Source organism: Homalodisca vitripennis, chromosome 1, assembly GCF_021130785.1.
Source record: "Homalodisca vitripennis isolate AUS2020 chromosome 1, UT_GWSS_2.1, whole genome shotgun sequence".
Lineage (NCBI taxonomy): Eukaryota > Metazoa > Arthropoda > Insecta > Hemiptera > Cicadellidae > Homalodisca > Homalodisca vitripennis.
Window position 1 is genome coordinate 65,459,598 of NC_060207.1, and position 27,428 is coordinate 65,487,025.

General features: G+C 33.1%; 1 protein-coding gene and 1 long non-coding RNA gene across 5 annotated transcripts in view; one reads left to right on the forward strand and one right to left on the reverse strand.

The window, feature by feature from the left end:
• LOC124363468 lies at positions 1-6,371 on the reverse strand. Its single transcript, XR_006922546.1, has 2 exons — positions 6,263-6,371; positions 1-2,223 (listed from the first exon to the last, which is right to left on the reverse strand). It is a non-coding gene; the product is annotated as an uncharacterized LOC124363468 (long non-coding RNA).
• A 744-nt stretch (positions 6,372-7,115) lies between these two features.
• LOC124363475 (lysine-specific demethylase 3B-like) overlaps positions 7,116-27,428 on the forward strand; it is a 55,338-nt gene continuing 35,025 nt past the window's right edge. For all 4 annotated transcript variants that reach the window (XM_046818726.1, XM_046818732.1, XM_046818741.1 and 1 more), the window contains exons 1-4: positions 7,116-7,492; positions 15,713-15,953; positions 20,059-20,273; positions 23,558-23,688. In XM_046818726.1, the coding sequence (XP_046674682.1) occupies positions 7,279-7,492; positions 15,713-15,953; positions 20,059-20,273; positions 23,558-23,688 (801 nt within the window). In that variant the 5' untranslated portion in view covers positions 7,116-7,278. The remainder of the gene's footprint in view (positions 7,493-15,712; positions 15,954-20,058; positions 20,274-23,557; positions 23,689-27,428) is intronic.

Genomic DNA, 27,428 nt, shown 5'->3' on the forward strand with positions numbered 1-27,428 from the left:
AGCTTTAGCAGAAATGCTTCTTAAATATATACTTTTAAGGCTTAGTAAATATTCACTTTTAGCTTGATGTCCTTGAAATTTTTTACCCGTTTAGTATGAATTCTGTTCATTGCCAAAGCTTACTAACACAAACAGGTTTAATACACTTATTTAGGGGTTATTTCTTGTAAAAACAGGATTCAAAACATCTTAACACAGCAAGGATACAATTTTAAAAAACCTGGTTTGTTTAAATCTTGAAAATTCAGGCAGCTTTAGGCTTTCTTTTACCTCACTCTTTAACTGTGGCTTGGGAGAATAGTTTAAGATTAAACATATTCCAACTGTTGTCATAATTTTCCAAAAAGCCTGGTTAACCCACACCACGTATGGTAACTGGCACATTGATTCATATTTATATCACAATTTTAATTGTCAATACTTCTGTATATAATATTTACTTATTGTTCTTCTCAAATCGAACAGATTGTAAATAAATTAAATGTTGCTAATATATACATGGGTATATTGGGTACAATACAAAGAGGAGTCATGGTAGGCCATTTATGATTAATTAAGATCAGCTGTCTATAAATTATTAAGAATACTCCTTATTTACAATTTTACAATATTGTTGACTATTGAATGCTAACATTTACATGTATATTATATAAATTCCAAATTTTCATTTTTATTTATTACTTTATCTTTAGAAAATTCATGAATAACTTGTGCTACAATGAGTAAAATAAATGTATCCAAAAAGTACAAGAATTAACTAAATTTTGACTAAAAGAACTAAAATGAATACCGGTACAATATTTTATCTTGCTAAACATTTAAAAATGCCATTCGAGGTATAAAAAAGAGATGTGAGGCTAACTGCTTAACCTTATCTGATAAACTACCAAAGAAACTTTCAAAGTTAAGGTATTTTTCATAATTACTTAATATTATGTTGTGTTTGGTAGCTATATAAACTTGTATAAACATTTTTTCTGACAGACTACGGTAATCTAGTTTTATTGGTATAACCAAAACTACTACTTGTATTGTTTGTAGTATACAAAGGCTGCTTCAAAACATTTTGAAATTACTTATAACTACTTTCCTCAGTATTTTACTTTATGATAATTTAATTGTGTGTGTCTTTTAATTTATTTTTAACAATTAGAACTAATTTCCCCCATGCTTTGTTGATATTAATCTCGTTGGCTTTGACAAAACAATGTCTTTTACTACTATAAGTAATTAATATTAATTGAGAGCGTTTAGGCCTATTTCAATAGAAATTCAAATACTTGAATTCTTATATCGATTTTTGTAACATGTTTTATAGTAGCCTAAATATTTTATCATATGTAAAATTTTATTATAGTTACATCTAGCTGAAAATTCTATTTCTGTATTGTGTTTCTAAATTTAAGCTTTTTATTATACACAAGTTTAAATAGTTTTATCACCAAACAAATTATGGTTTATTTTAATACAAAATGTATTGTAATATATCCAATCTCTACATTAAATATCTTGTTCGTCACATAATTTTAAGGCTCGCCGAGCCTGACGAACAAAGACGAACGTGAGAGTTTTGAAGGTTGTTTCGCCGCCGCTCGAGATGGCTCGGCTCGCTAACGCTCCAATTGTTTCGGTTGGTGTGCCGAGTGGCTAGGCTAGCATGCACGAATACATCATCCACACTGTCTGGTACGCTCGTGTCCGCAGCAGGTGATGTGGTGAAGTGTGTTTGTTTGTTTGCTGAGTGCATGCACAGTTGAATATGACTGAAATGTCAAACGATTTTACTTTTCCAGGACAGCCTCCTATTAAAAATCCGTTCTTGAACCAGCTTCGTGGTTTCCAGGATAAGACTTAATGATTGTGCAACTGAGGGCAAACTTGCAATCTTCTCAAATTACATACGGTACAGGCTTGGTTGAATGGGGACGCTGGAGGTAAATTCATTTAACAATCACACATTTTTTCACAATAAACTGTCCATGAAAACACCATCACTGATTCCTCCTTGGCTCCATTTCAGCAAACATGTACCTACTGATAATTACTATTGACTAATGCCAGCAAAACAATATTGAAAGACTTCTTGTAGTTAAAATACTCGAAACTACTATGAAATGGTACTTGAATAACGATGTGCTTTCTATCCCAAAAAACAACGCAATGTGGGATGTTTTCCTTAAATCCCTCTCGTACAGCCAACCATTCCTCCGCGTTTGGCGGCATCTGAAAAACAAACAATTAAATATGTAAGTAATAAAATGTTTACTTAGCATGATTTTACTCTAGAAAAGAGCAGAACTATAATTGGTCATGTCTATTTTTAGGATCCTGACGAACCATCTGAAGTACAAGCAGCATCAGATGGGACAAGAGGAAGAGCAATCCGATACACCAACATTGAACTCTGTTGGGAAGCCACCACAAACGATCCGTCGTCGCTCTAACCCGCCTGAACAACAAATAAAGGATGCATTTTGCAGCTTAAATGAAGCTTTACATAGAAAAATAGATGATGCTGAATGCTATCTTTACGGGGAACTTTTAGCTAAAAAAAACTCAGAAAGCTTCCTGAAGATGACAGGGCATTAGTTATGTACGAAATTTTCATAAACAGACATATTGGTTTCTCCTTATTAAACCAAACAGTCATAGCGGGTCTTCGTCATTAGCGTCTTTTGAAAGTTCATTGCAATATGACGCTTTATCCTCATTGGGTCAATGTCCCTACTTTAACTCGCCACCATCATTTATGCCAACAACAGAGGTTGAAACTTCACTTCCTACAAATTTGCGAAATGAAACCCAAAACAAAGATGTTCATTTATACTAACTAGGAACTGTGATTGATGCAAATGCTTGTAATGTACAAAACTCCGATGTACTTAATGTAGCAATAATGCAGTCATTTGGAAATAAGTGAATTTATGTCTAATAAGTTTATGCGCTTAAAGTTAAAAGTGCTTTTGTTCCTCGTTAATTTAGGTTATTATAGCCTCGAGTTTACTTTCCTTTTCAGTTTATTCTAATTATTGTTAATGTTATAAGTATTATTTGGTTTCCATACAACTATTAATTCGAAGTAATTCAGGTTTCTTATTTGGTTTATGTTAGTTTTTTTGTATAGTCAATAACAGAATGTCTGTTCAGTATTAATACTGTACCCAACTATCAACAAACACGTTGAACGCTTCATTAAAATTATTATAATAGTGATTTAGAGTGTTCTTTATTAAACCATATTATATTATTTTTATTTACAGTGCTTAGGCCTATTTTACTTAAATACAATGGTGTAATTAACGGTGTTTATTTTTTCCACCTACCTTTACTTCATCCTTGAGGACCTCATTGATGACTGCACATATTTCTGGCACAATCTTAGATATTATTTGCCTAGAAACCTTAAATAGGAAATTCAGGCTTTTGTAGCTATCCCCTGAAGCCAATAATCTAAGTGTTATTGCAATCCGTACTTTTGAAGGTATTACTTCTCTTAATTGAGTATCCTTTTTAGAAATCAGGGGTTCCTTTATGAGGCCGTGAATATAGATATTTGTTTTAATTTTAAGAAATCGCCCTTTTTCTCTGTAAATAAGATAATAGCTCACAAATGTAATTTACTATTAAGATCGCCCTCCTTAATCTTTTATTAATAAACACACTATTGTAAAAATGAAACTAAGAAAACCTTTTTACAAACTAAGGCTTTAATCAACAAAACTCAACTAGATAACCTTAAAAATTCAATCAGAATGTATAAACAATTACTTAATATCTTCTTTAAAATAACAGATGATCTAGTTATGTTTACATGGAGTAAATTATATAACACCAGTATACCCCCGCTTTAGTTTACAGGAATTTTGTTGGTTTTTAGGGAAATTTTTATTATTTGTCAATGACTTTTCAAAACTTGAAAGGAATGGGTTATTTCATTTCTACACATTACACTGTATTATTTAATAACGCTATCTTTAAAATTAATAATAGCTAACTGGACATTGCCAGACGCATTGTAACTGTATCAGTAAGTTTATTCCACTTAATACACAAGGAAGAGATGGAATATTCCCAGCTCTGCTTCAGAATCTCTTGTTGTTCTATTGTGTTAAATTTCAGGATCTTTGCCTATGGATATATGAATGACATCTCTTTAAAGGAGTCTTTATTTCAAAGAGGGATTGTGCTGACTATAAAACAAAATCTTTTCATCCCACATTGTACTATCATTTTATCTTGGAGACTGGCGGAGAGATATTTAAGAAAACCGGTCCTTCCAGGCACTTATCTCAATCGAAACCAACATGTATACCAGCCTGCGACCAAGTCCTGTGACCGCTCCCCACCAGCTGATGAGTAGCATTGAGGACATCCTGGCTGATAAGGAAGTCGCACTATACACGTTTCTTGACATTGAAAAGGCATTTGACAATACGTCATACAGAGTCATAGTTTGTATGATACTGAGGTGCAGTGCTGAACTAAGCTTTTCAAATGGATTAATGCTACACATAGTTCCAGATGTTTCATAGGTACATTACATGATAAATCTGTGGAAATTGCTTCAGTTAAGAGCTGCCCTCAAGGGGGTGTTTTGTCACCTTTACTCTGGAATCTTGTGGTCGATGATCTCTTAGAAGATCTGATGCAAGCGGGTATCTAGGCACAGGGCTCTGCAGATAACATAGTTCTGGTGATAAAAGAAAATACTACAACATTGTTACCACAATCCAGTAGACAGCAAGGGGGTTCAAGGGGTCTGGACTCTACCCAAATTTTCAAATTACATTTTTAGCAAATGATTATTATTATTCAAATAATTAAATATTACTGGCATGTGCCGCTGAAATATCCTCCTCAACATTGAAACGGGTCGAGTTATTTAAGGAAAGAAATAGGGGCTGACTGGATTTCCCTTAATAATCTGCCCAATATGGGAAAATATCAGTCTTGACCCCTTTAAAAAATTTTCTCGGCTACGATCTTGGCCACAATGACTTCTGGTCTTTGTTGTGCACACGCTTTGTATAGCTATACAATTGTTTCATATTTTTGAAAGAGTATAATATTGTTTTAATAAATAATGAATAATAGCAATATATGAAACTTTGAATGTACGTGTAAGCACAATTTAAAACATGTTCTTAAAGGGATTCACTCTGTTGCTGTAATCCGTAACATAAATAGTTACAAGTTTTTTTTAACACAATAAGAATATCTAATATTGATGAAAAACATCTGTACATCAGGTAAGTAAGTTAATTAGTTGTTAGTAGAATCAATATCGTGTTAGAGAATTTGATATTGACGCCATATATAGAAACCGGAAACTAACAAATCCTGTTTCCGGTGAGCTGGGACGATTCTAAAAAGCAATAATGTGTTGAAAACAAATCGTCATCGGCTTTAAATACTTATTTTTTTTTAATTTGCTATTCTATGATTAAGAATTGTAATAAAAATTAAATAATCGTTTCTTACAACGTCGTCACTCAATAAGCGAGGTAGTCACTTGAAAGCTGAAGATCTTCACACTGTGTATAAATGACTATCTATTTTTTATATTCAGTGGTATCCACTCGTGATTTCTCGTCATTTATCATCATAATTAATAAATATTCAAATAGTTATAAATAACAGTGGGATCTTGATGGTCACTTATGTCGATATATTCATCATAAACACTTTATCTTCCTTCCTAAAATGCTTTTCACCAAAGAAACCTATACTCTTCCTCATTTTAAATATTTCACTTAATGACTGAGAATTTTTTTATTTCAAATTCATTGTTCACAGTAAAAAAAAAAAACAATACTCGTAGTGGTAGAACGTAGTGGAATCTTCGTATCAAATGGCCTGCGGCTGAAGTTAAGCGGTGCCAGCCAGGTTCATGACTGCCGTTGTGTTCCCGCCAATTTTCTTATTTATATTACAAAAAAAGTGCCTTATCAAGCTATAAATGCAGCAATGCAATTTTAATATGAACTAACACCATTGTCAGATCACATTTAATACAAATATTATCTTTTTACTAACTCCCCAATTTCGTTCTAAATCTGCTTTTTCTCTGAAAATAAATAAATAAATCTGATTATGCAATCATAACTTGCTTTAATGCTGTTACAGTTATAATACATTTGACTAAATTCATAATTAAATATAAGACTAAATGCATTTGATTACGGTTCAGTACAGTTATTTTATTAATTTATGCCAACTAATACAAATTATATACATTTTATAGAACTAAACATAAACATACCTTTTTTGGAAGTTACAATGGCAACATTTTAGTCCATGTTGCAGAATGCAGATGAGGGCGTGTGAAACGCTGGTATTCCCTGCGGAATAGATAGAGCAAGAAGCTATCAAGTACAGACGCTGTCATAGAAAACACAATGGAGTAATAACTATGTCAACTGTTCGTTCTGAATCGAATGGCTTGGTGCGTATATAATCATGTGTTTGTATTAATGCTTAGCGGATGATAATAACCTTATATAAATTGTTTAATATATATATATATATATATATATATATATATATATATATATATTATATAAATCATCGTCATACACCATACTGTTATAAGTAATAACTGATATATATATATATATATATATATATATATATATATATATATATGCCACTTTTATATATATAAATTATATATATATATATATATATATATATATATAATTATATATATATATATAAATTGTTAATAATGTAGTACAACTATATACAAATAATTTGTATTTTACCCTACGAATCAGTGGCACATGTAATTTATTTTTGTTTAATCCATTTTACTATCACAACATAAATGCTATATCAACTTTATCATACTATTTAACCAATAACTCTACTGCATTTACCTAAAGCTGGAAGTTTTTCCTCCACTGAAATTCCCTTACATAGATAACAGTTTATCAACTCTGGAAGCTTTTATCTCATTAAAGGAAACTGAAGAAACCCCCAGTGATAAAGGACAATGATAAAGGACAATAATATTATTTTGTTGACCAATCAAGGAGCCACATTAAGATTTAGAACTAAACCCAATAGAACAGCTGTTATTTAAAATTCATCATAGATTGTGTAGACAGCTTACTTACATTGCAGTCGTATGCTACAAAATAACATTTTAGTTTCTACGTTGTAGTTTTAAGTTTCATAAAGTTTGTTAACTTAAAACTTACTATTAAAACAGTAATGTTGGTGTTTTATCAGTATTAATATATTACTATTTTGTACAGTTAATATAGGAAATCAAACATGGAACCTCAAAATACTTCAAAATTGTTGAGAAGAGCGGGAAAATCTTCAACATCTTATCTTGACCTTGACATTGGAGAAGTGTTATCTCATGTCAATGAAATCGCCAGTGATAGGCTTTACGATATAAATAATTCGGTACTAAAAAAGAGGCAACATGGTGGGAATGGAAAAAGTGCAGAAATTAAACGAAAAAAGCCTAAAACTGATAGAGGTAAGAATCTGGCAATATTTGTTAGACTAAGTTACTCGTATTTAATTAGCAAAACAAACTTGTCACATAAATTTGTACTATGACGCTAAACCTTACTTATTTTTTACAATTATCTTAATGATATATGGTCCTTATTTTATTCACAGTGTTATTATCCCACCTGTAATCACAAGTTTAAATGTAAATCATTTGGGCTTATTTATAGATTAGGCATTTTTGTTCAAGAGATGAGGTTAATATTTCCTATAGTTTCTATTTCATAGGTTATCTTAGTAACATGACTGCTTAACACATTAACTTTCACAGCCCTGTACTGGCTAGTGGCAGGGGGTTGCTGCCTTAGCTCCCCCTGTAATAAGCACCCCTCTGGGCTCTTAAGTCATGGACATAGTCAAGGCACTGAAATAGCACCTCCGATTTCATGGGGTTGCTTATTCAGAGCACGGAAATGGTCAGGGCGGGGGTAGGGCAGTGGCGTAGCAAAGGGGGGGGGGCGAACCGCACCGGATGTCACCTTTTTGGGGGTGACACACACCCGGTCTCTCAACTTTAAGAACAATGTACAAAAATAAATAAATAAATTGCTAGCACAAAAATGTCTTTTTCGGGGATTCCTCCACTAGCACTAGCTCAGCTCGATGTATAATTCGGGGATTTCCGCAAAAGAGCCTGACGCTGTCGTGGGGGATTCCCCATCCCATACTCACGATTTTTTATGTTTCAGTAGCAACATGTCTCATTTGTTTTGTGAAGTGTGGTTGTGTTTGGTTGGCGTGAATTGTGAAACGTGTATTATTCTATAGTGATAGATAATAAAAAAAATATATTATATCCATGACCTTTATCATATAAAATTTATTGCTTTTTACTTTCGATGGGGTGACACCACCAACTTCCACACCGGGTGCCACTCAAGGTAGCTACGCCACTGGGGTAGGGTACGATAAGCGGACCCAGTTTTTTATATCGAAATAGGCAAACGATATTACCATTGATATTACCAATCGATACAGATTAATTATTTTGAACAATTAACTTAATCTGTATCAACAGCTGTAAACACTTTCAAATAATATATCATTATTATTATTATTATATGTACGATTACGTGTATATATATATATATATATATATATATATATATATAACAATAATTTATTATTAGACATACACGTAATAATATATAATTACATGTGTATAATTATAAACTATTGAATAATTAATGACAAACCATATGAATATGTGGCTCATAATTATTTATGAATTTTACTGTTTGATCGATCTCGTTCTGGTTTGTTTATGATTTATGAGTTTTCCCATATTCCTATATACTCATATTTTAATTTAAAACATATGATTGTTATTTGGAGCTATAGATACTTTTATAACAATTGATAGTCTAGGATTCGAGATGCGAATATTAGGTATCGATGATTAAATTCTTCGATATAAAAAACTGGGTCCGTTTATTGTACCCTACCCTAGGGCGGCACTGAATTAGCATCACTTAGTTTCAATATTTCCCAGTTATTCCATATATTTAAGACTAGTGCATTACTGTTCCAATAGAGCAACCAAAGTGTTTAACACCAATTTTATTTGTTAAAAGAATAACCGGTTTTTAGATATTTTCAATAATTGTTAATATTATAAAACTAAAAAAACTGTGTTTTGAGGATTGGAGTATGCCACAAATTTGTACTCTTGTATTTTGGGAATTAGACCTATTTTAATTAAATAGGCTATAATTATTAATTTTAATTTTTCAATTACCCAAAGCCTCTTTTTTTTCTCAGCTGCAGTGGCCACCAACCATTGAATGATTCGAATCATCGATATTCGTGAGCATCCAGAGGACTGAAAGCAAAATGTCGGACGAAATAACATAATAGATATTTCAAAGAACAATATGGTTTTGCTAGTTTTCAATATTCAAAATTAATGTATAAATATTGATATAATTTACAAATGACAGTATAAAATATAATAAATATAATTGGTACAACAAAATAATAACATTTACTTACCTTATATATTTTCAAGGATAAACGTGACTGCTTGTGAAACAAGGAGGACACGTACGTCACTGTTCGTGCCGCCATTAGTCAATAATGAAACACATAATTTTAATTTTGAATTTATTTCCAGACACGATTTTACTTTGAATTTTTAGCAATAACGTCAAACTGAATTAAATTTTATGCTTTTAAAATCGTATTATAGTGAAGCTATACATTTATATGAAAATTAAATGTATTTGTTTCAGATTACATAAAATAACTAAACTTTATTTAAACAACGTTTGTGCAGCATAGTACTTACGATTACTTTAGCCAATCTGAAATGGTATTCCTGCAGATACTGATGCCGTCAAAAGTACGTTCATTCATTAAACAGTCATAGTTTGTTTGATTTCAACTAAAGTAGTACAAGAGTTTTCATTATATTCATAATACCAAATTTAGAATGTTCAAAAAAATCTTCTCAAGGTGGTTTTTAGAAACGAGTTTGATCTTACTTTTCTTGCAGCTAAAAACCATTTGATTTCTCCCTTTAGTTCTAATTTTCATCTTGTCAGTACAAACTGGACAGTTAAGATTTAAAGGAACAAGATCATTATCTTGTAACAATTTAAAACATTGTTTAGTGTTTTAAAAACATTTTGAGCCTTATCTGCATGTTCATCACCATTGTTCTTGTAGTTGCCTTCTCCTACATAAACGAAATAACAACAGCTGGTAATGACGTCATTAGTCTAAATAAAGAAAGCTAGCAATGATTAATTATGAATATCTATAGGTCAACCGTAGCATTCGATAGTATCGATATTTAAAATCGATAATCATAATCCGATTGTGTTGGTTGCCGCTTATTATACTATATAACCTTATAACCTTTTTCTCTTTATTTCTCATTGTTTGATTATGAATAATTAATTTTTATAAGGGTAGGATATTTAAATTATTAATTCTTATCTGTATAGATAGTATAACTATTACAACTAGTTAATTGGCATGATAATGTTTAGCTGATTATTTGTTCAATATCGGAAAGCTTAAAACAATAATAAATTTATATTAAGTAGATATAAAAGTAATTCTTATGTTAGCTTGCAAACAACTTTTAACACTATACTTATTTCATTTAAAAGAAACATGTAAGATATAAACTATTTCTGACAAGCAAAGTCCAGCCTGTAAGATGTCCTATTGCCTAAAATGTCTTATGTGTATTCTAAAACCATTTCTAAGCATATAAATGAATTCTTTATTACTGTCTGAGTTGTATGCATCTGATTGCAAAGGATAATTAAACTAATATTTTAGTTAATGTGTTATTTTAGATAGAATGCTTTAAATGTAAAAGGATAGCAGCACTTTGTGTTCATAGAATTCCTGTCATGGAGATAAAAATTATTGACAATTAATTTGGAGTTGATTCTTTAAAGATTCAACTATTACAACTAGTTAATTGGCATGATAATGTTTAGCTGATTATTTGTTCAATATCGGAAAGCTTAAAACAATAATAAATTTATATTAAGTAGATATAAAAGTAATTCTTATGTTAGCTTGCAAACAACTTTTAACACTGTATACTTATTTCATTTGTACATACGTACAAAATTTCAGAATGGGGCAAAAATTGGTTCTTATTAAAAAAATATTTTTTACCGGAGTACACAGTGGTTTGGTGTGAGCTGCCATTGCTATATACATTAGGTAAGATACTGTGTTCCATAATCAGTTACGTAGGAAATAATTATCTCCTTTAAGTATGAAATAATTATCTCCCTTAACCAGATAATGTTTTTCTATATACTTTGCTTTGATACCTTTAAGTTATTTATTTAATAGAATAGATTAACTTTTAGTGAACATTTATTAATAGTTATTATTTTAACAATGTAGTTAGTTTATGTACAAGTTTGAAATTGCATGGCTATATCGTTTCAAGGTTACCTATGTAATTCTTGGAAAGAGTGTAATCAATTACACAGTCAGGCTGGATTCTGAAAAGTGACAAGTCTGTCCTGTTTCAAGTAGGAACTTCACCAACCAAACCAAGCCATCCAGCCAATTTTAATGCATTCAGTATTCAGTTGTCTGAAAATCTACAAATAGTGAAGAGCTATCTTCTGTCATAATTCTTATAAGTTTTGAGAGTGCTCTACTATGTGATACTAGTTAGTGTGTTTGTGTTAAGGTATTTGCAGATTCCTCTGAAACCTTTACGGTATCTTTCACTTCCAACTCTTCAGCGGTATTATTTTCTTTGGTAACAGTCTCAGTCTTACCTGAGGTTCCCCCCACCTTTTTCAAGTTTTCAGTGTTACCCTCGTGTTTTTTCTTCAGTCTTAGCTGGATTTTACCAAACTTGTAGCTAATCCACGGACCCTCCTTCTCAAGTTTGTTTGCTGTTGCACAATACCAACACCTTGGCTTGGAAGGACAGTGAAAATTAGATATAGTTATAGGAAAGTGTAGTTGAAGGTAGATTTTTGAAAAGATTTCCCCGAAAGCTGAGAGTAGACTGAAATTAAGTGTGGGCATGACAGGAGATAGCAGAAAGAAGCCCGCCAGTTCAGCTCAACCTGATCGGATTTTATTAGAAGACAAGAATTGGATCAGGAAGTTCCCAGATGCGTGTGCACGGAAATACAGCTCTAGATTAAGAGAGAGGGTGCTTGTGATTGTGCAAGGAGGACGCTCTGGCTTGGCTCATATGTTGGGGTATAGAGATCCCCCCCACATCCCACACAAATCAAACCATGTAATCTTGTTGGGTATTGCATCAATTAATTAAATAAGGTTGCTAATCAAATTTACATTTTTATCAATGTATAACATGTTATGGCTGGATCAATTTATCTAGAAAACCAAATGGCTCTTATATCCTATCGGACAGTCAAACTGCACAGAGATCTGTCAGTAGCTGTACCTTTGTGTTCAAAGTGGCCTAGGACTGTATAATATTACTTAAATCCCTGGCTACTCATGAAAAAGTTACTCTGATGTTACCATTGCATGAGGGGAATACGGAAAGGAGACGGCGGACAGGTTGAGAACATGAGGTATGACTGTCTCGTAAGCCTCGTAACGCAAATTGTGGCTTGGCAAAGTGTTGTCATAATTGCTATGAAGAAATGGGTAGCTGTAGTTTTCTTTCTACTGGAAAAGCCTCCCAGGTCTGAAACAGACAAAACTGGGACGCCTGCAAAGAGTATTCCTTAAAACTGCTGAGGTGGGTTTTTTAGCTGATTGGGACGTCTTGAGGTTTATCAAGACCCTCAAGATGACCTGGTGTCTATATTGCAGTTTTTTCAGGGTCATAATAGATCCTTAGGGTCATAGTGATGGGGGATTTATCTTACCCTTTTGACCGTATAGTATCGTATCTATAATATGTACTTGTCTAACTCTATTGTGTAAACTTTTAGTAATGTGTACTAGAGTTATTATGACAGAAAATTCCTTTGTTTGCTTTGTTCAATTGGTTTAAATAACAGTTTTGAGTTATTTAATCTCTTTGGCACTTGTAATCATCTCAAATGAGCACTATCATAAGAATGAAATTCAACATCAATTTAGATATGTCATTATTTATTGGTTGCATGAGCGATATATCATGTATGTTTGAAGTGTAGGAATTTTCATTATAGCTAGAACTTAACTCCGAGTCCGTTAGCAACTTTTATAACATTAGGAAATGTAAGTATGTTCCTTAGTCCGTCACATCATAATATAAACATTAGCTTCATGCACTCTATACAGGGTGTCAATTAAGTCTGGAACCTCTTTTTTAATTTTTAAACCAAAATAGAAAGAAATACCAAAGTTCACACGTGCTTACTGGTGATAGTAACGCACACATCTGCCCAATTACCGACCGGATAATCCCTTTGGGGGACGGTCCACAAGGAGTCAGACAAAATTCTTAAATAGCAGCATAGGTCAAGTTTGGTATCAAATTAAAGGTCTTACTTAGCAGAGTACAATGCCGCAAACCGGACTTCTAAAGGTGGATTCATTCAGTATTTATAGCTATTTGAATTTTAAAACAATTGAACAATGTAAATTATTAAGTATTACAAGTAAATACCAATTTTTAAGTACCTGTGATCAAAGTAAGTGTTCAAAATGTTCCCCTTCCATCATCTGACAATGTAGTAATCGAAGCCAGGAATCAATAATTATTACCAATAATACAACTACTGTTAGAATGTGAAAGTGGCAGATTGAGTCATACACAGCATCCACAGAAACTTAACGTTTGGGCAGGTATTATAGGAAATCAAATTATGGGCCCATTATTTATCAATGGTAATTTAAATGGTGACTCGTATCTAGCAATGCTCCAAAATGAGATAATTCCTGCACTACAAGCTGCTCTTGGTCGACAATTTCAAAGAATTTATTTCCAACAAGATGTTGCGCCACCACACTTTGCTCTCCTTGTTAGAGAATACTTGGATACAATATTCCTTCACAGATGGATTGGAAGATGTGGTGCAGTAGAGTGGCCTGCTCGTTCCCCTGATTTATCTCCGCTGGATTTTTTTCTTTGGGGATACCTCAAAGATAAAGTTTATCGTACTAAGCCTCGAGATTTGGCGCACCTAAGAAATCTCATAGTCCAAGAAGCTCAAGATATTCCTCGTGACTACCTTCAAAATGCAGTGGATGGCTTTTACAACCGCCTAGGACATTGCCAGACGATGGTAGGGGAACATTTTGAACACTTACTTTGATCACAGGTACTTAAAAATTGGTGTTTACTTGTAATACTTAATAATTTACATTGTTCAATTGTTTTAAAATTCAAATAGCTATAAATACTGAATAAATCCACCTTTTGAAGTCTGGTTTGCGGCATTGTACTCTGCTAAGTAAGACCTTTAATTTGATACCAAACTTGACCTATGCTGCTATTTAAGAATTTTGTCTGACTCCTTGTGGACCGTCCCCCAAAGGGATTATCTGGTCGGTAATTGGGCAGATATGTGCGTTACTATCACCAGTAAGCACGTGTGAACTTTGGTATTTTTTTTATATTGTGGTTTAAAAATTAAAAAAGAGGTTCCAGACTTAATTGACACCCTGTATATTAAGTAACAAGAATGTATAATTGTGTAGAAGGAGATTCTTTGTCTAATGCAGTTTGTGAGTTGTAAAATAATTTTACTCATCTCTTAATTTTTTATCCATATTTTCTAAACAATCTGTGACTTTACTGCATAAAACTCAAAGAAAGATCAGATCAATCTATCTGTTTCCCTGCCAAATGAAAACTGAATTTATGGGTTTAAAGACCCCAGACTGAAATCTTGAATATGCCACTGGTCCTTGCTTAAAGTTGTACCAGTAAAATATGACAGTGTAAATATTTATTAGAAATAGTTGCACACATACTCTATATAATATCATCTTGACATGATTATAAAACAAGCAGGTGACTAGAAAGCTTTAAAAGTCTGAGACAAAGTGTTTTGGCCAGACTTCAGTCCTCACTGTTATCTACTTTTTAAAATCTTGATGTCTCGGCCTGTTGTATAGGCCTGGATGCCTTTTGAAAAGGATCAGTTTTATTTTTATATGAAAGCCAACAATTTTGTGCAATTTTCTATATAATTGCCATCAGTATCAGGTATGGACTACATGCAAGTAATCCAAGAAAACTAATCTGTTTTATTCCCGTCACCATGTTAGCGGATAAACATGGGAGTACTGTTTGGCAACACTTTATTTGTTTTTAGATTAGTCTTGCATCTATTGGATGTACCAGTCATTAGAAACTTTAGTATATGTATATGTAAAACAATTTCTCTTATCGAAATAAACGTTGATTGCTATACCATTTTTCCTATATACAAGTAATGTTTGTAATTTTTACATCCTATTAAAATTAAAGTGAATGTGCTAAAACTACAGTCAAATGTATACTCGTGCTGGAACATAATTGTTACAAGTTTATGCCTTAATGTACTTAAAGTCTAGTTACCTTACGTGCTACCCTTTCAAATTTCCTTGTAAAATCCTTTTACTAATACAGTAATGAAACTCAAATCCAGCAAAAAATACATTTTTCTAAGATTACCTTATACAGAACCAAATTGGTTGGTATTAATATAATTATGTTACTCTTAGACCTCTGTTGTTCCATATCTTAATCACATATTTAAGAACAAATTTTTCAATTAAAATGTGTGTGTAATGTCAGGTAAGCTGTTCTGCAAAGATAAGCCAAATGGTGCTTTACGGACACCAATTCAATGCAACGCTAAGGCGGAATATCGCATAGAGTACTTGAAAAAGGCAGGAGAAACTTTCATTCAAGATGGTGCCTGTTCCAAAGTGGCGCCTAAGCTTTCAAAGTGTCAAGAATGTAAGTCGGCTCTTCAAGAACCACGTCTGTCACCTTCCAAAACTCTCTGTCGATTCGATGCCTTCAGAAGGCTTAGGTGAGTTTAGATAAGTCTTCTATTCCAAACACATTTGATAATTCTAATACATTTCTATCGCGAGATATTAAAATAGGCCTGCATCAATTAATACCATAACTTGACTCAAGTACAGAGTGTCCACCCAATGTATTTAGGTTATTGGTCATTAGTGATTTATTTTCTTGCAGATTGTAATTTTTTTACATATGTTCTTGCAATGATAATTTCCATATTATGATTGAAATAAACATTATGCCTGTTTTCAAAAATAGAGTGAAACAATGGCTACTCCAATCAGGTACCACACAAGCAGAGTCCATTATATCTGCAGATTACCGAGTGGCCTGACCTGCACCACCTATCCTTAGGCACTTTATAATATTACACCCGACCACTAGACCACTATATACTACTACTAAACCATACTACTACTGCTACTACACTACACTACACTACCATTCATACTAGACACTACATTAGTACACACCACACTACTACACTATTATTACATAGAACCATGCTGACTTGATCTCCCCTGGGCCAAACACAATGATATGATGCTGTTGCATTATTATAGATAAACTAACACTGAATTATTTTTTTACTAAACGTAACAAGCTAGTTCTCATATTAAATCGTGTTTTTTTTTCTTTTATTTTAAATTATAAATTTTATGTTCAAAATTCTAGCACATTCTATTTATTAAATGCTATTAAAGATATCAAGTTCTTCATGTTAAGTTATCGTGGCGGACGATCAACTGAAGCCTGCGCACAGGCTGAATGCCCATGCAGGCTTTATTCCTTATTAATTATTTAAGTAATATCTTAGCTAGATAACTAGTAAACTATTGTTTTCAAAACAATTCTGTTTAGTGCTTTACTATTGTTATTAAATTTAAGTGTATTTCATGTACAGTTGATGGAATAAACATTCATTCATTATAACAGCTGTTGTATAAAAAAAATAATTAGGCTCCTAGCATTATGACAGTAAATAAATAAATTTTATATACAGAAAATTCTTATTGAACACACTACAATATTTTAATTATTCTTATTTGTAAAATGAGTCTCGTTTTTAAATTCTGCCAGGAAACAAAAATAGTGTAGCATATGTTTTTTGATAGACATCACTATAACACCTAATGATAAGTTCACATTCTTTTGGGACACAACTAACTATACTTTTATATTTATAACGAGAGGATACATATGAGGCATGTTTTTTTAAGTAAGTACTGTTTTGATATTTAAAAAAATCAATTAATGTTTTTGTAACAGTTTTATTTTGATAGGAAATCCCACAATTTTATGCATTTTTCTATATAATTGCCATCAATATTACAGCTCTTATCATGTAAAAAACAACCCTTTTTTGCTGTTGTCATAGAAAATTGCCGCCTGATTTAACAGCGACTGAATGCGATCATTTGATGCTATTGTCGTCAGTGCGGTACTGACCTTCAAAATGATGAAAATACAAATGGGTGCTAAATTGCGGCTGTTAGGGAGATTATCAAATTGTACCTATAAAAATGCTGTGATGAGATCTTGAGTTCGTTTTGTAGCATATGGATGGACATTGTCATACAGCAAACCATGTTTCTCGATAAAAATGTCATAGAGAACACTTCTTGAAACTTAAGGAAACTCTTTTTATAACAAAGACATTGTGAAATGTCTATTAATTTTCATTTTATTATTAACTTTCTGTGCCATTTGGTAGGTAATCATTGAGGATTGTCCACTGCATTTCCCATCATGAACATTTTTTTGGCCACCTTTTAAAATTCTTATCCATTTGAATGCTATTCCATCGTTCATAATATTTGTCTGTACACTTCACAGACAATGAATTTCAATTGCTTCCACGCCTTTAGCACTAAAAAAACAAATAACAAGTAGTACGTACCTCACAGTTTGCAGGATTTTCAGTTCAATTTTCAACGGGGACATTTGAAACATGCATTAACATATGTAAAACAGTATTAACACCATAGCTGTAACCACGTGGCATCATCGGTATTAATGGTGTTGATATGCAAAATAATTACCAAATAAGAATAGTGAAATATGTGAAAAGGTAGTGGGAATTCGAGTCAGCTAATAATAATAGAAATATGTGAGAGACTGGTGGAAATTGAGTCAACTATTTAAAACAGCTGACTACAAATCAGCTGAAATACAAATTGTAAATATTACAATATAATTAATACTTTGAAGACTGGTTTCCAGAAACCAAGGTCGGTTTGGTATTCTTAGACATGTAAATAAATATTTAATATAGCGATAATTAAAATTTATTATTAAACTAGCAGATATCCGCGGCTTCACATAAAATTTCATAGGTTTTGAACCTCTATGAGCTCTTCTGGTTTGAGTGACGTATTTCCGATGCCAATGTTGAGTTTACCTTACTGCCACGATCAAGAAAATAATATAATAAATTAAATAATATAATAATTAAATATATATATATATACGTTAAATTTGTATAAATGGCAATAGCCTTATTTCATTTCAATAAACATTGAATCACAAAAAGTACTTGCTCCACCGGGACTCGAACCTGGATCTCTCACTTGCCGGGTGAATGTGCTACCCGTACTTTTGTACTGTACAGCAAGTACTTTTTGCGATTTAATGTTTATTGAAATTAAATAAGGCTATTGCCATTTATACAAATTTAACGTAAATAAAAGTCATTTGACAGGTATTTGGTCTTCCGATCATATGTTAGTTTGGTTGTTTAAACGCATATGTGACAGATACGGCCAAATACAAAATAATTGAATCGTAAAGAGTAAGCTCTGTGGTGTAATGGTAGCACATTCACCCGGCAAGTGAGAGATCCGGGTTCGAGTCCCGGCGGAGCAAGTACTTTTTGCGATTCAATGTTTTTATATATATATATATATATATACACACACACACACACACACACATACATATACAGCTCTGAAAACCTACTTCTGTCAAAAGACAACTAAGTTAAGTTTCATAACAGTCTTTAAATTTTTAGTAAAAGTTAGTAACTTTGTCTTTTATATACTACATATTTGCAAAAAGTTTTAAGGTTAAAAGTACATTAACAATGACACTATTTACGTGTTTATTTCTTTATGAACTGAAAAATATTTTAAATATTTTATTCAAAAGGACAGTCTGGCAAACTTTCAGCTGGTATAGTTCTTGCCGATTGCTTAAAGGTAGTCTTTAGAGTTAAATTCTGATCATTGTTATTGGGCATTTTCCAAGGTAGATGAGTACTTACCTAATTGCTGAAATCTAAAAATGGCATGATAACTAATGTTTTCTCATTAAAGAATCTACACACTGTAACTATACACAAATTTAAAATAGTAGTAAAATTAATCAAAAATATGGTTGTGCTGTCACAAAACAATATTTACACAGTACAGTTGATTGCATTTATAGGCTATTTCAATTAATATTTCGTAACTTTAGAGACCAGTTGGGTGTAGACCAGAGGGATTTTTGGAATATGAATAGGCATGTATTCATGCCAGGATCCCTAATAATGTCCATATACACTTTTAGTACAATTGGTTCAATAGTTTACATGTCAAAGCAAAATAAACATACAAAGGCACTTTCAAATTTATAATATTATTAGGATAGTAAACAATTCTGTGACTTAAAAATATCCCTGTACCTTGATGCCCCAGTCATCGGTACTAGTGGTATGATATGTGCACGACACCACCATAGCGCCACTGGGATTGAAGATTTAAGGTGCTTCAGAATCTTATACAACAGAAATTACTGGCAATTTTTAAGTTTTTATTACAGCAAAATAAGTTTAAAGAAGAGTATTGTACCAAAACGTAACATGATGCATTAAATTTTAAAACATTAAAATTTAATTAAGAAAAAGTAGAAATTTAGATGAAAATGAATAATATTATCTCAAGAAATAAAAACTTTTAGTAATACTCAGTTGTACAAAATATTCTCAAATGTTTGGCCTTCAAGTAGTGGAAGTTTGGCCCCCAAGTGGCTGTACTGTGACCTTTAGACTAGTACATCTAACTGGGGTGGAGTTTACCCCACTAATATATAATGTTAATGTTATTGTAATTCTGATGATTTTTCATCAGGTACACAAAAAATGGCAACTTGGCGACAGCTGGGTTCCTGGACCCAAACAAAGATGTAACACAGAAAGATCTCAGTCTGTGGCTTCCTCAGCACCTTAGCTCTTCTATTTCGCCAGATATGGAATCATCCCTGTTCCTGTTGCTACATGTCAGTAGCCAGTTTTACCGACTGCTGGAACAGGAGAGAGAGGCCATTACAATCAATATGGCAGAGAGTATGTTCTTATGTTTACATTCAGAGAAAAATTATGAAAACAAATTAAAAATTGTTGTAAAATTAATGTAAAGTTAATGTTAAAGTTAATGTAAAGTTGATGTGTTGTCTATTGAGGACATTGCTATATTGTACTTTACTTTCTGACAAGTTAATTGAAATACGAGGGGTATTAGAAAAATAAGGTTCCCTATGCCGCCAAGACAGAATGCGATATGTTGGGAGAAATCAGGCAACACTGTCTTACCCATCAGCTGTCCCTCTCTCTATCCATACCACTCACGCCTCGCTATGTCCAACAGTGCCGCCCTAGCTACCTTCGAAGATGGAGCTCCCTATCGTTGTTACTGCCAGATTCGAAATTCGTGCTGTGATACGTTTTTTAATTGCAAAACAGATTTCACCTATTGAAATTCATCGTCAGTTATTCGAAGTATATGGGGAAAACTTCATATCTGTTCAACACGTTCGGAAAAGGTGTAGAGAATTTAGTGAAGGCTGCATGGAAATTCACGATGAAAACCGAAGTGGACAGCCTGTCATGACAACCGTCTTTTGGGACAGTAAGGGCATGCTTTTGATCGAATTTTTGCCTCATGGAACAACAGTAAACTCTGACAGATATAAGGACACATTAAGAAAACTGAGACGCGCGATCCAGAACCGCCGGGGAGGATGATTGTCCAGTGGTGTGAGGCTTCTCCATGAAAACGCTCGACCTCATGTCTCACATCAAACTCAAGAACTGCTGACAAATTTTTCCTGGACTATTGTGCCCCATCCCCCCTAGCCCAGACCTAGCCCCAAAAAAATTAAATGTTAATAACTACCGACCAATTGCTTTGGTGCCTGTTGTGTCCAAGATAATCGAAAGCATTGTTAAATTCCAGGTTGAACATTATTTTGAGCAGAATTGCTTACTCTCATCGGAGCAATTTGGTTTTAGACAAAACCTCTCCACTGTTAAGGCTGTAGAAAACATATTATTAATGGTTTTGAAAACAAAGAAGAGATATGCACTTTATTGTTGGACCTTAGTAAAGCTTTTGACATTGTACCTCACTCAGAACTCATTGAAAAGCTTAACCATTATGGACTCGGAGATGTTGAACTATCTCTTTTTAGTTCTTACTTGTCTGATAGGTACCAGTTTGTCAAACTAAGTGGCCAGAACTCTGATCTCAAGAGAGTGACTAGGGGGGTTCTCCAGGGCTCTGTCCTGGGCCCCTTTTTGTTCGTCGTCTTCATTAATGACCTCCCAAAATTTCTACCAAACAAGAGTATATTATATGCTGACGACACTACTTTGATGTGTTAAACTTCCTGAGCTTAATCTTGTTATGATGGACTATATGAAAGAGAGATCCTACCTTTGGTTTACTGCAAATAGTCTAAGAGTTAATGAGTATAAGTCAGAGGAAATAATATTTAACCTAGGTGTCAACTCTGTAAATAAGTCTGTTAAGTTACTAGGTCTCCATCTTGACTCAAGGCTTACATGGAGAGCACATACTGATGCCTTGTGTGCTCGTCTATGTAGAGTTATCTTTTTACTTGGGAAACTTAAACTTTGTACTAGTTGTAATTTAGTTTTAAAGGCTTATTTTACTCTTTTCCACTCTCACCTTCTGTATGGCACCCTTCTCTGAGGTGGATCTAGTGGTGCTAAAGAGGTTTTCTTGTGCCAAAAGAGGGCTGTGCGTACAATTTTTAATATTAGCTATAGTGACACCTGTAAACCATATTTTATAGAATATGATATACTTACGCTTCCTTCAATTTTTATCTTACAAATTTTATCGTATGTAAAAGAAAACTTAGAATTATTTAATTTAAGAAGCTCAGTCCACAATCATTATACTAGAAACCAACATTCTATTGATCAGACGTTTGCTAGACTATCTAAAACACACGGTGCATATCTTTATTTAGGCGTAAAACTCTTTAATAAGTTACCATTAGTTGTAAGAAACATTTCATGTAAAGATTTTAAGAATTCAATGACTAAATGGTTAAACAAAAAGCTTTTTATTCTGTAGAAGAATTTTATTCCTGTAGTATAAGTGATTGCATTTTCATGTAAATTTTGCTATGTTGATTTTTATGTGCCATGTGATTTATAAACTGTTTTGTTGTAGGCTATTTTAATTTTAATTTAATTTTTAATTTTAATTTTTAATTTTAATTTTTAATTTTAATTTTTAATTTTAATTTTTAATTTTAATTTTTAATTTTAATTTTAATTTTTTAATATTTATTTATGTGCTCCTATATGTTGGTCATATTTATATATTTATTTAGGCCTACTAGTGCTATTCTGACGTTGTCAATACATTGTTATGTGGGATGACAATAAAGGTTCTTGATTCTTGAAGTGAGTATCACTACCCAGCAGGGATCACTTCTGGCTGGTTTATACCTTCCAGTTGAACCCACCACTGGGCATAGCAAAAACCGATGTGTCACTTCAATCTGGGCAACCTTATGGATGTCCAGGAGTGGCACATCACTAACTGCATATATCGAGATTCTGGGGTTCATGGGCAATTCGATAGGTCTAGTCTACTGTGGGAGATGACTGTTGGAGTTGGTGGGGTTTATTCCTTAACCTCAGAGGTTCTTGCTAATCTCACCAAGGGTATGCCACCCCCTGCCTATTTTGACTGGAGAGGCTGGTTCAGAGCTGGCCTCCCCTTCTTCCGGGAGGACATGACTTTGAGATGTAGTGCCCTAATTCTTCCTCATGGATCTCGATAGGAGGCGGCCCCTACTCCTAAGTGCAATTTATAAGCTTCTTGTCCTAAGAGAACAAAAGAAAAAAAGTGATTATCACTTATTCCCAAAATTAAAGGAACACTTGGGTGGCCAACGCTTCAGTAACGATGATGAAGTCAAGGAAGAGGTTACTCGATTCCTCAAAAAATTGGTGGCAGAATTCTACAACATGGGGATAGAAAAGTTGGAGCATCGTCTACAAAAGTGTTTGGACAGAAACGGTGATTATGTGGAAAAATAGCTTAACTGTTAAGTTTTAAATTGATGTATAACACTAAGTAGAAATATAGAGCTGTTTATTTTAAAAAATCATGGGAACCTCATTTTTCTAATAGCCCTTGTATGTTATTTCTAAGTATGTAATTGAAAATTAATTAAAAAACAAATTGTTGGGTCAGTCAACTTACATTTTATTATTGTAATGAATTTTTTGAAAAAACTTAACACTGATACTTAATATTTACTAAGATAAGTATTTGCGTAGCTAAGGCTATGTTGTACTGTTCCCAGCTAAGATTGTGGCATGGAAGAGGATGGTACAAGGTGTAAGAGAAATATGTGATGTGTGCAAGACAGCTCTCTTCAATTATCACTGGGTGTGTCACAAGTGTGGGTTTGTTGTCTGCATAGATTGTTACAAGGTAAGTAATAGCATAGCTAAGGCAATACTGTGATGTTCCCAGCAAATATTTTTGGCGTAAAATAGGATAGTACAGGGGATGAGAGAAAAGTGTAAAGTGTGCAATACAGCCCTCTTCAATTATCACTGGGTGTGTCACAAGTGTGGGTTTGTTGTCTGCATGGATTGTAGACATGGATTGTTGTGTACAAGGTAAGTAGCTAAGGCAGTGTTATACTGTGTCCAGTTAAGATTGGGCTCTTCTTCTTAAACAATATCTGCTTTGTTTTTGTATTGTTTGTAACCAAGTGATTTTCCATGAAGTACTGATATTATTCAAGCTTTGGGAAGAGTGTTCTTTTAGCCTATCAGCTGTTTCATTGCTTACTATAAGAGTAGTATCATCAGTATACATTAAACAAATGTTCAGATCACCAAGGTATTGTGGAATATCATTGGTAAATAAAATAAAATAAAATGAACTGGTTACAGAACCGAACCCTGACGCACTCCTCTTGTTATTGCCATGGGATTAGATTTCACATACTGTACAAGGTTGTTGGATTTAGACTTTATTACAACTACTTGGCTGCATCCTCTTAAGTACAATTGTAACCAAGATTTTGCTGCTCCATTTATGCCTAATGCCTCAAGTTTCAGGAGAATGAGATCGTGGTCTAGGGAATCAAATGCCTTGCTGAAATCAACTAGTATCCATATAATTAGTTTTTTGTTTTCTAGTTGATCAACAAAACATTTTCCATGAGGCTGATTATTGTTGTTATGGTTGATTTCCTTTTACAAATCCATGCTGCTTTTCTGTTAACAGGCTGTTATTCTCTAGATGTATTTATCTCGCAAGCTTTACTTTTTTGATTACCTTAGATAAGGTGGAGACTAGAGATATGGGTCTATAATTTGTTAGATCTGTTAGTGAGCCTGTATTTATTTGGGATAGACTCTAGAACATTTTGTTCACTTGGAAATAAATTATTAATTAATAATGCTTGTTAATGGAGCTATGAGTTCTTAGGAGCAGATTTTTATAAGTTGTAGGGGAACCTCCTCCAGTCCTGAAGACCACTTTGGCTTAAATGACTGAATTATTTTTGATATTCCTTTTGAATTGGTGAATGATAGTTCTAAGAGATATTGATTGAATCTGAATATGACTAGGTTGACTGTGGCAGCTCTTGTTACATTACCTTTAACTAATGCAACGCATTATGAAGTAGTTATTTAGTTGTTCCGCTACTTTAAGAGGGTCGTTCAGTAACTCCCCATTCACATTCAGCTGAACCTGAAGCTCTCTTTGTCCTTGTTTTTTTCTTTCTTGATTTATCATAGCCCACATAACTTTTGGTTTGTTTTGAGATATTTTTATGTGTTATATAGTAGCTTGTTTTAACAAGAATTTTATTTTTAGATCATACTTTTGCATCAGTGAAGATTGCTTTGTCTTCAGTATCTTCTGTCAGTTCAAATTTAGTGAAAGCTTGCACTACATTAATGACAAATTTAATGTAACTATTTTTTTGTTCTCATAGGACAAGAAGCTTATAAATTGCCCTTAGTCCTATAAGAACCTTAGTGCTGCTTCCAGAGTGACAGGATATTCAGGATAGGTAAGGTTAGGGGGTAGGGGCCGCCTCCTATCGAGATCCATGAGGAAGAATTAGGGCACTAATCTCAAAGTCATGTCCCCCCTGAAGAAGGGGAGGCCAGCTCTGAACCAGCCTCTCAGTCAAAGCAGGCAGGGGGTGGCACACCCTTGTTGAGGCTAGCAAGAACCTCAGATACATAGGGAACGAATTCCACCAACTCCAACAGTCATCTCCACATTGGTGTAAGTGACACATTGGTTTTTGCTGTGCCCATTGGTAGATTCAACTGAAAGTATAAACCAGCCAGAAGTGATACCTGGTGGGTAAAATGTAAATATAGAATGTATGGATGATATATTATTAAACCTTGGATCCTTATCTTTAAATTTACATATTAAAGTTCAAACAACGTAAAAATAGACTTGCTGGGAGAGATCATATTGCAGCATAGTTATTGCATTTAAAATAGCTTAGTGCCATTTGAAAAGGTAGCTAATGCGACAATTGCTAGGAGAGACCATAGTACAGCATAGTTGATGAGTCAAAAATAGCTTGTGCCATTTAAAATGTAGCTAATGTGACGACAATCGCTTAAAGCCAGTTTCAGGGTTAATGATATCTATTTAAAACTTACTAACATACCTTTTTTTATAAATGTGATTAGTTTTACTATGACAAATTTTTCAATTTAATTTGATTTAAACATTTTGATGCATACTTTTGTTGTTAACATTCTCTGAAAATTTCACTATAATAATTAAAACCATATGAAAGTGTGCACAAAATGAACACAAGGTACAGCTACCATAGTCTTTTTTATTTTTAGCATTGATTTTCCATATTAAAATGGAAAAATCAACAGATTAAAAATAAAATGTTTATTGTGGCTACTAATCACAGAAGTAGCATAGTAACTGATTGCTTGTCAGTAGATGTGAGATTTGTAGCTGATGGTAAACAAGCTGATTGGCAGTTGTCCACCCACTCACACATTCTTGGAGATTCACTTTATTTGTTATCATCTAAACTGACGTATGAGTTTTCAGAACAACTCTTCTCTCACCATCAGCATTACCTTTAGATACTACTTAAAGACAAAATCTAGCCTATTTTTGGAAAGTTACTTAAAATTTGCTTTCATGTTTTCAGTACTATGTATTCAGTGTAATAGTCTGTTCTTTCATTTTATTTTCCTCAAGAAACAGGGAGAAATGTATGAAGACAAGCTTTCAGTACATGATGCGTTTTACATTAATTTTGTTTTCAAGTAAATCTCTCTCTCTCTCATCTTGTTCTGTTGTATTGTCACTCTATGAGGAATGTTTTCCTTCTTAGCTTAAAATGTTGATATTGTTGTCTTTCATAACGTTAGATATATTTACTGTATAAGAATAAGAATAAGAATTTTATTCTGCCAGAAAATATTCCACACAAATACATTGGCACGTCAATACAATGTTACAACTTTTGTAATACAATGAATATTCTAAAAGTCTTGTTTTGTCCACACTGTTGAGATGTACTCTTCCAATGAATAGAATGATCTTTTACATAGAAAATAATTTAGTTTAGCATTAAATTCCATATCACTTAGCATCCATATATCTAATGGTAACTTATTGTATAGTCTAATAGCCATCATCATTGGGCTTTTGTCGGTTTTAGCTAGTCTAGATTGAGGTAAGTTGATATTGTTACGACTTCTTGTTTCATAATTGTGAACATTTTTCCTTAGGTTTACTTTATCTAAATTAGCTCGGAGGTAAAGTAGGCATTGTTGTATATATAAAGAAAATAATGTCAAAATTTTAAAACGTTTAAAAAGTTCTCTGCAACTATGATATTTATTGACTCCTGCCAATATTCTGACAACTTTTTTTTGGATGATGAATACTTCATTTGCGTAAGGAGAAGAGCCCCAAACAATCAAACCATAATTTAAGTGATAGTGAAAAAGTCCGAAATAAGATTGTATAAGTGCTTTTCCATCAAGTTCACCACACAAACGTTTAATTGCAAACACACTTTTACTTAGTTTACTTTTAACCCCTACAATTTGCTGATACCAATTTAAATTAGGATCAAAAGTCAAACCTAAAAATTTTGGAAATATATCTTTTTGTGTCTCATTAGGATCTTCTCTGAGGCAAAATATTAC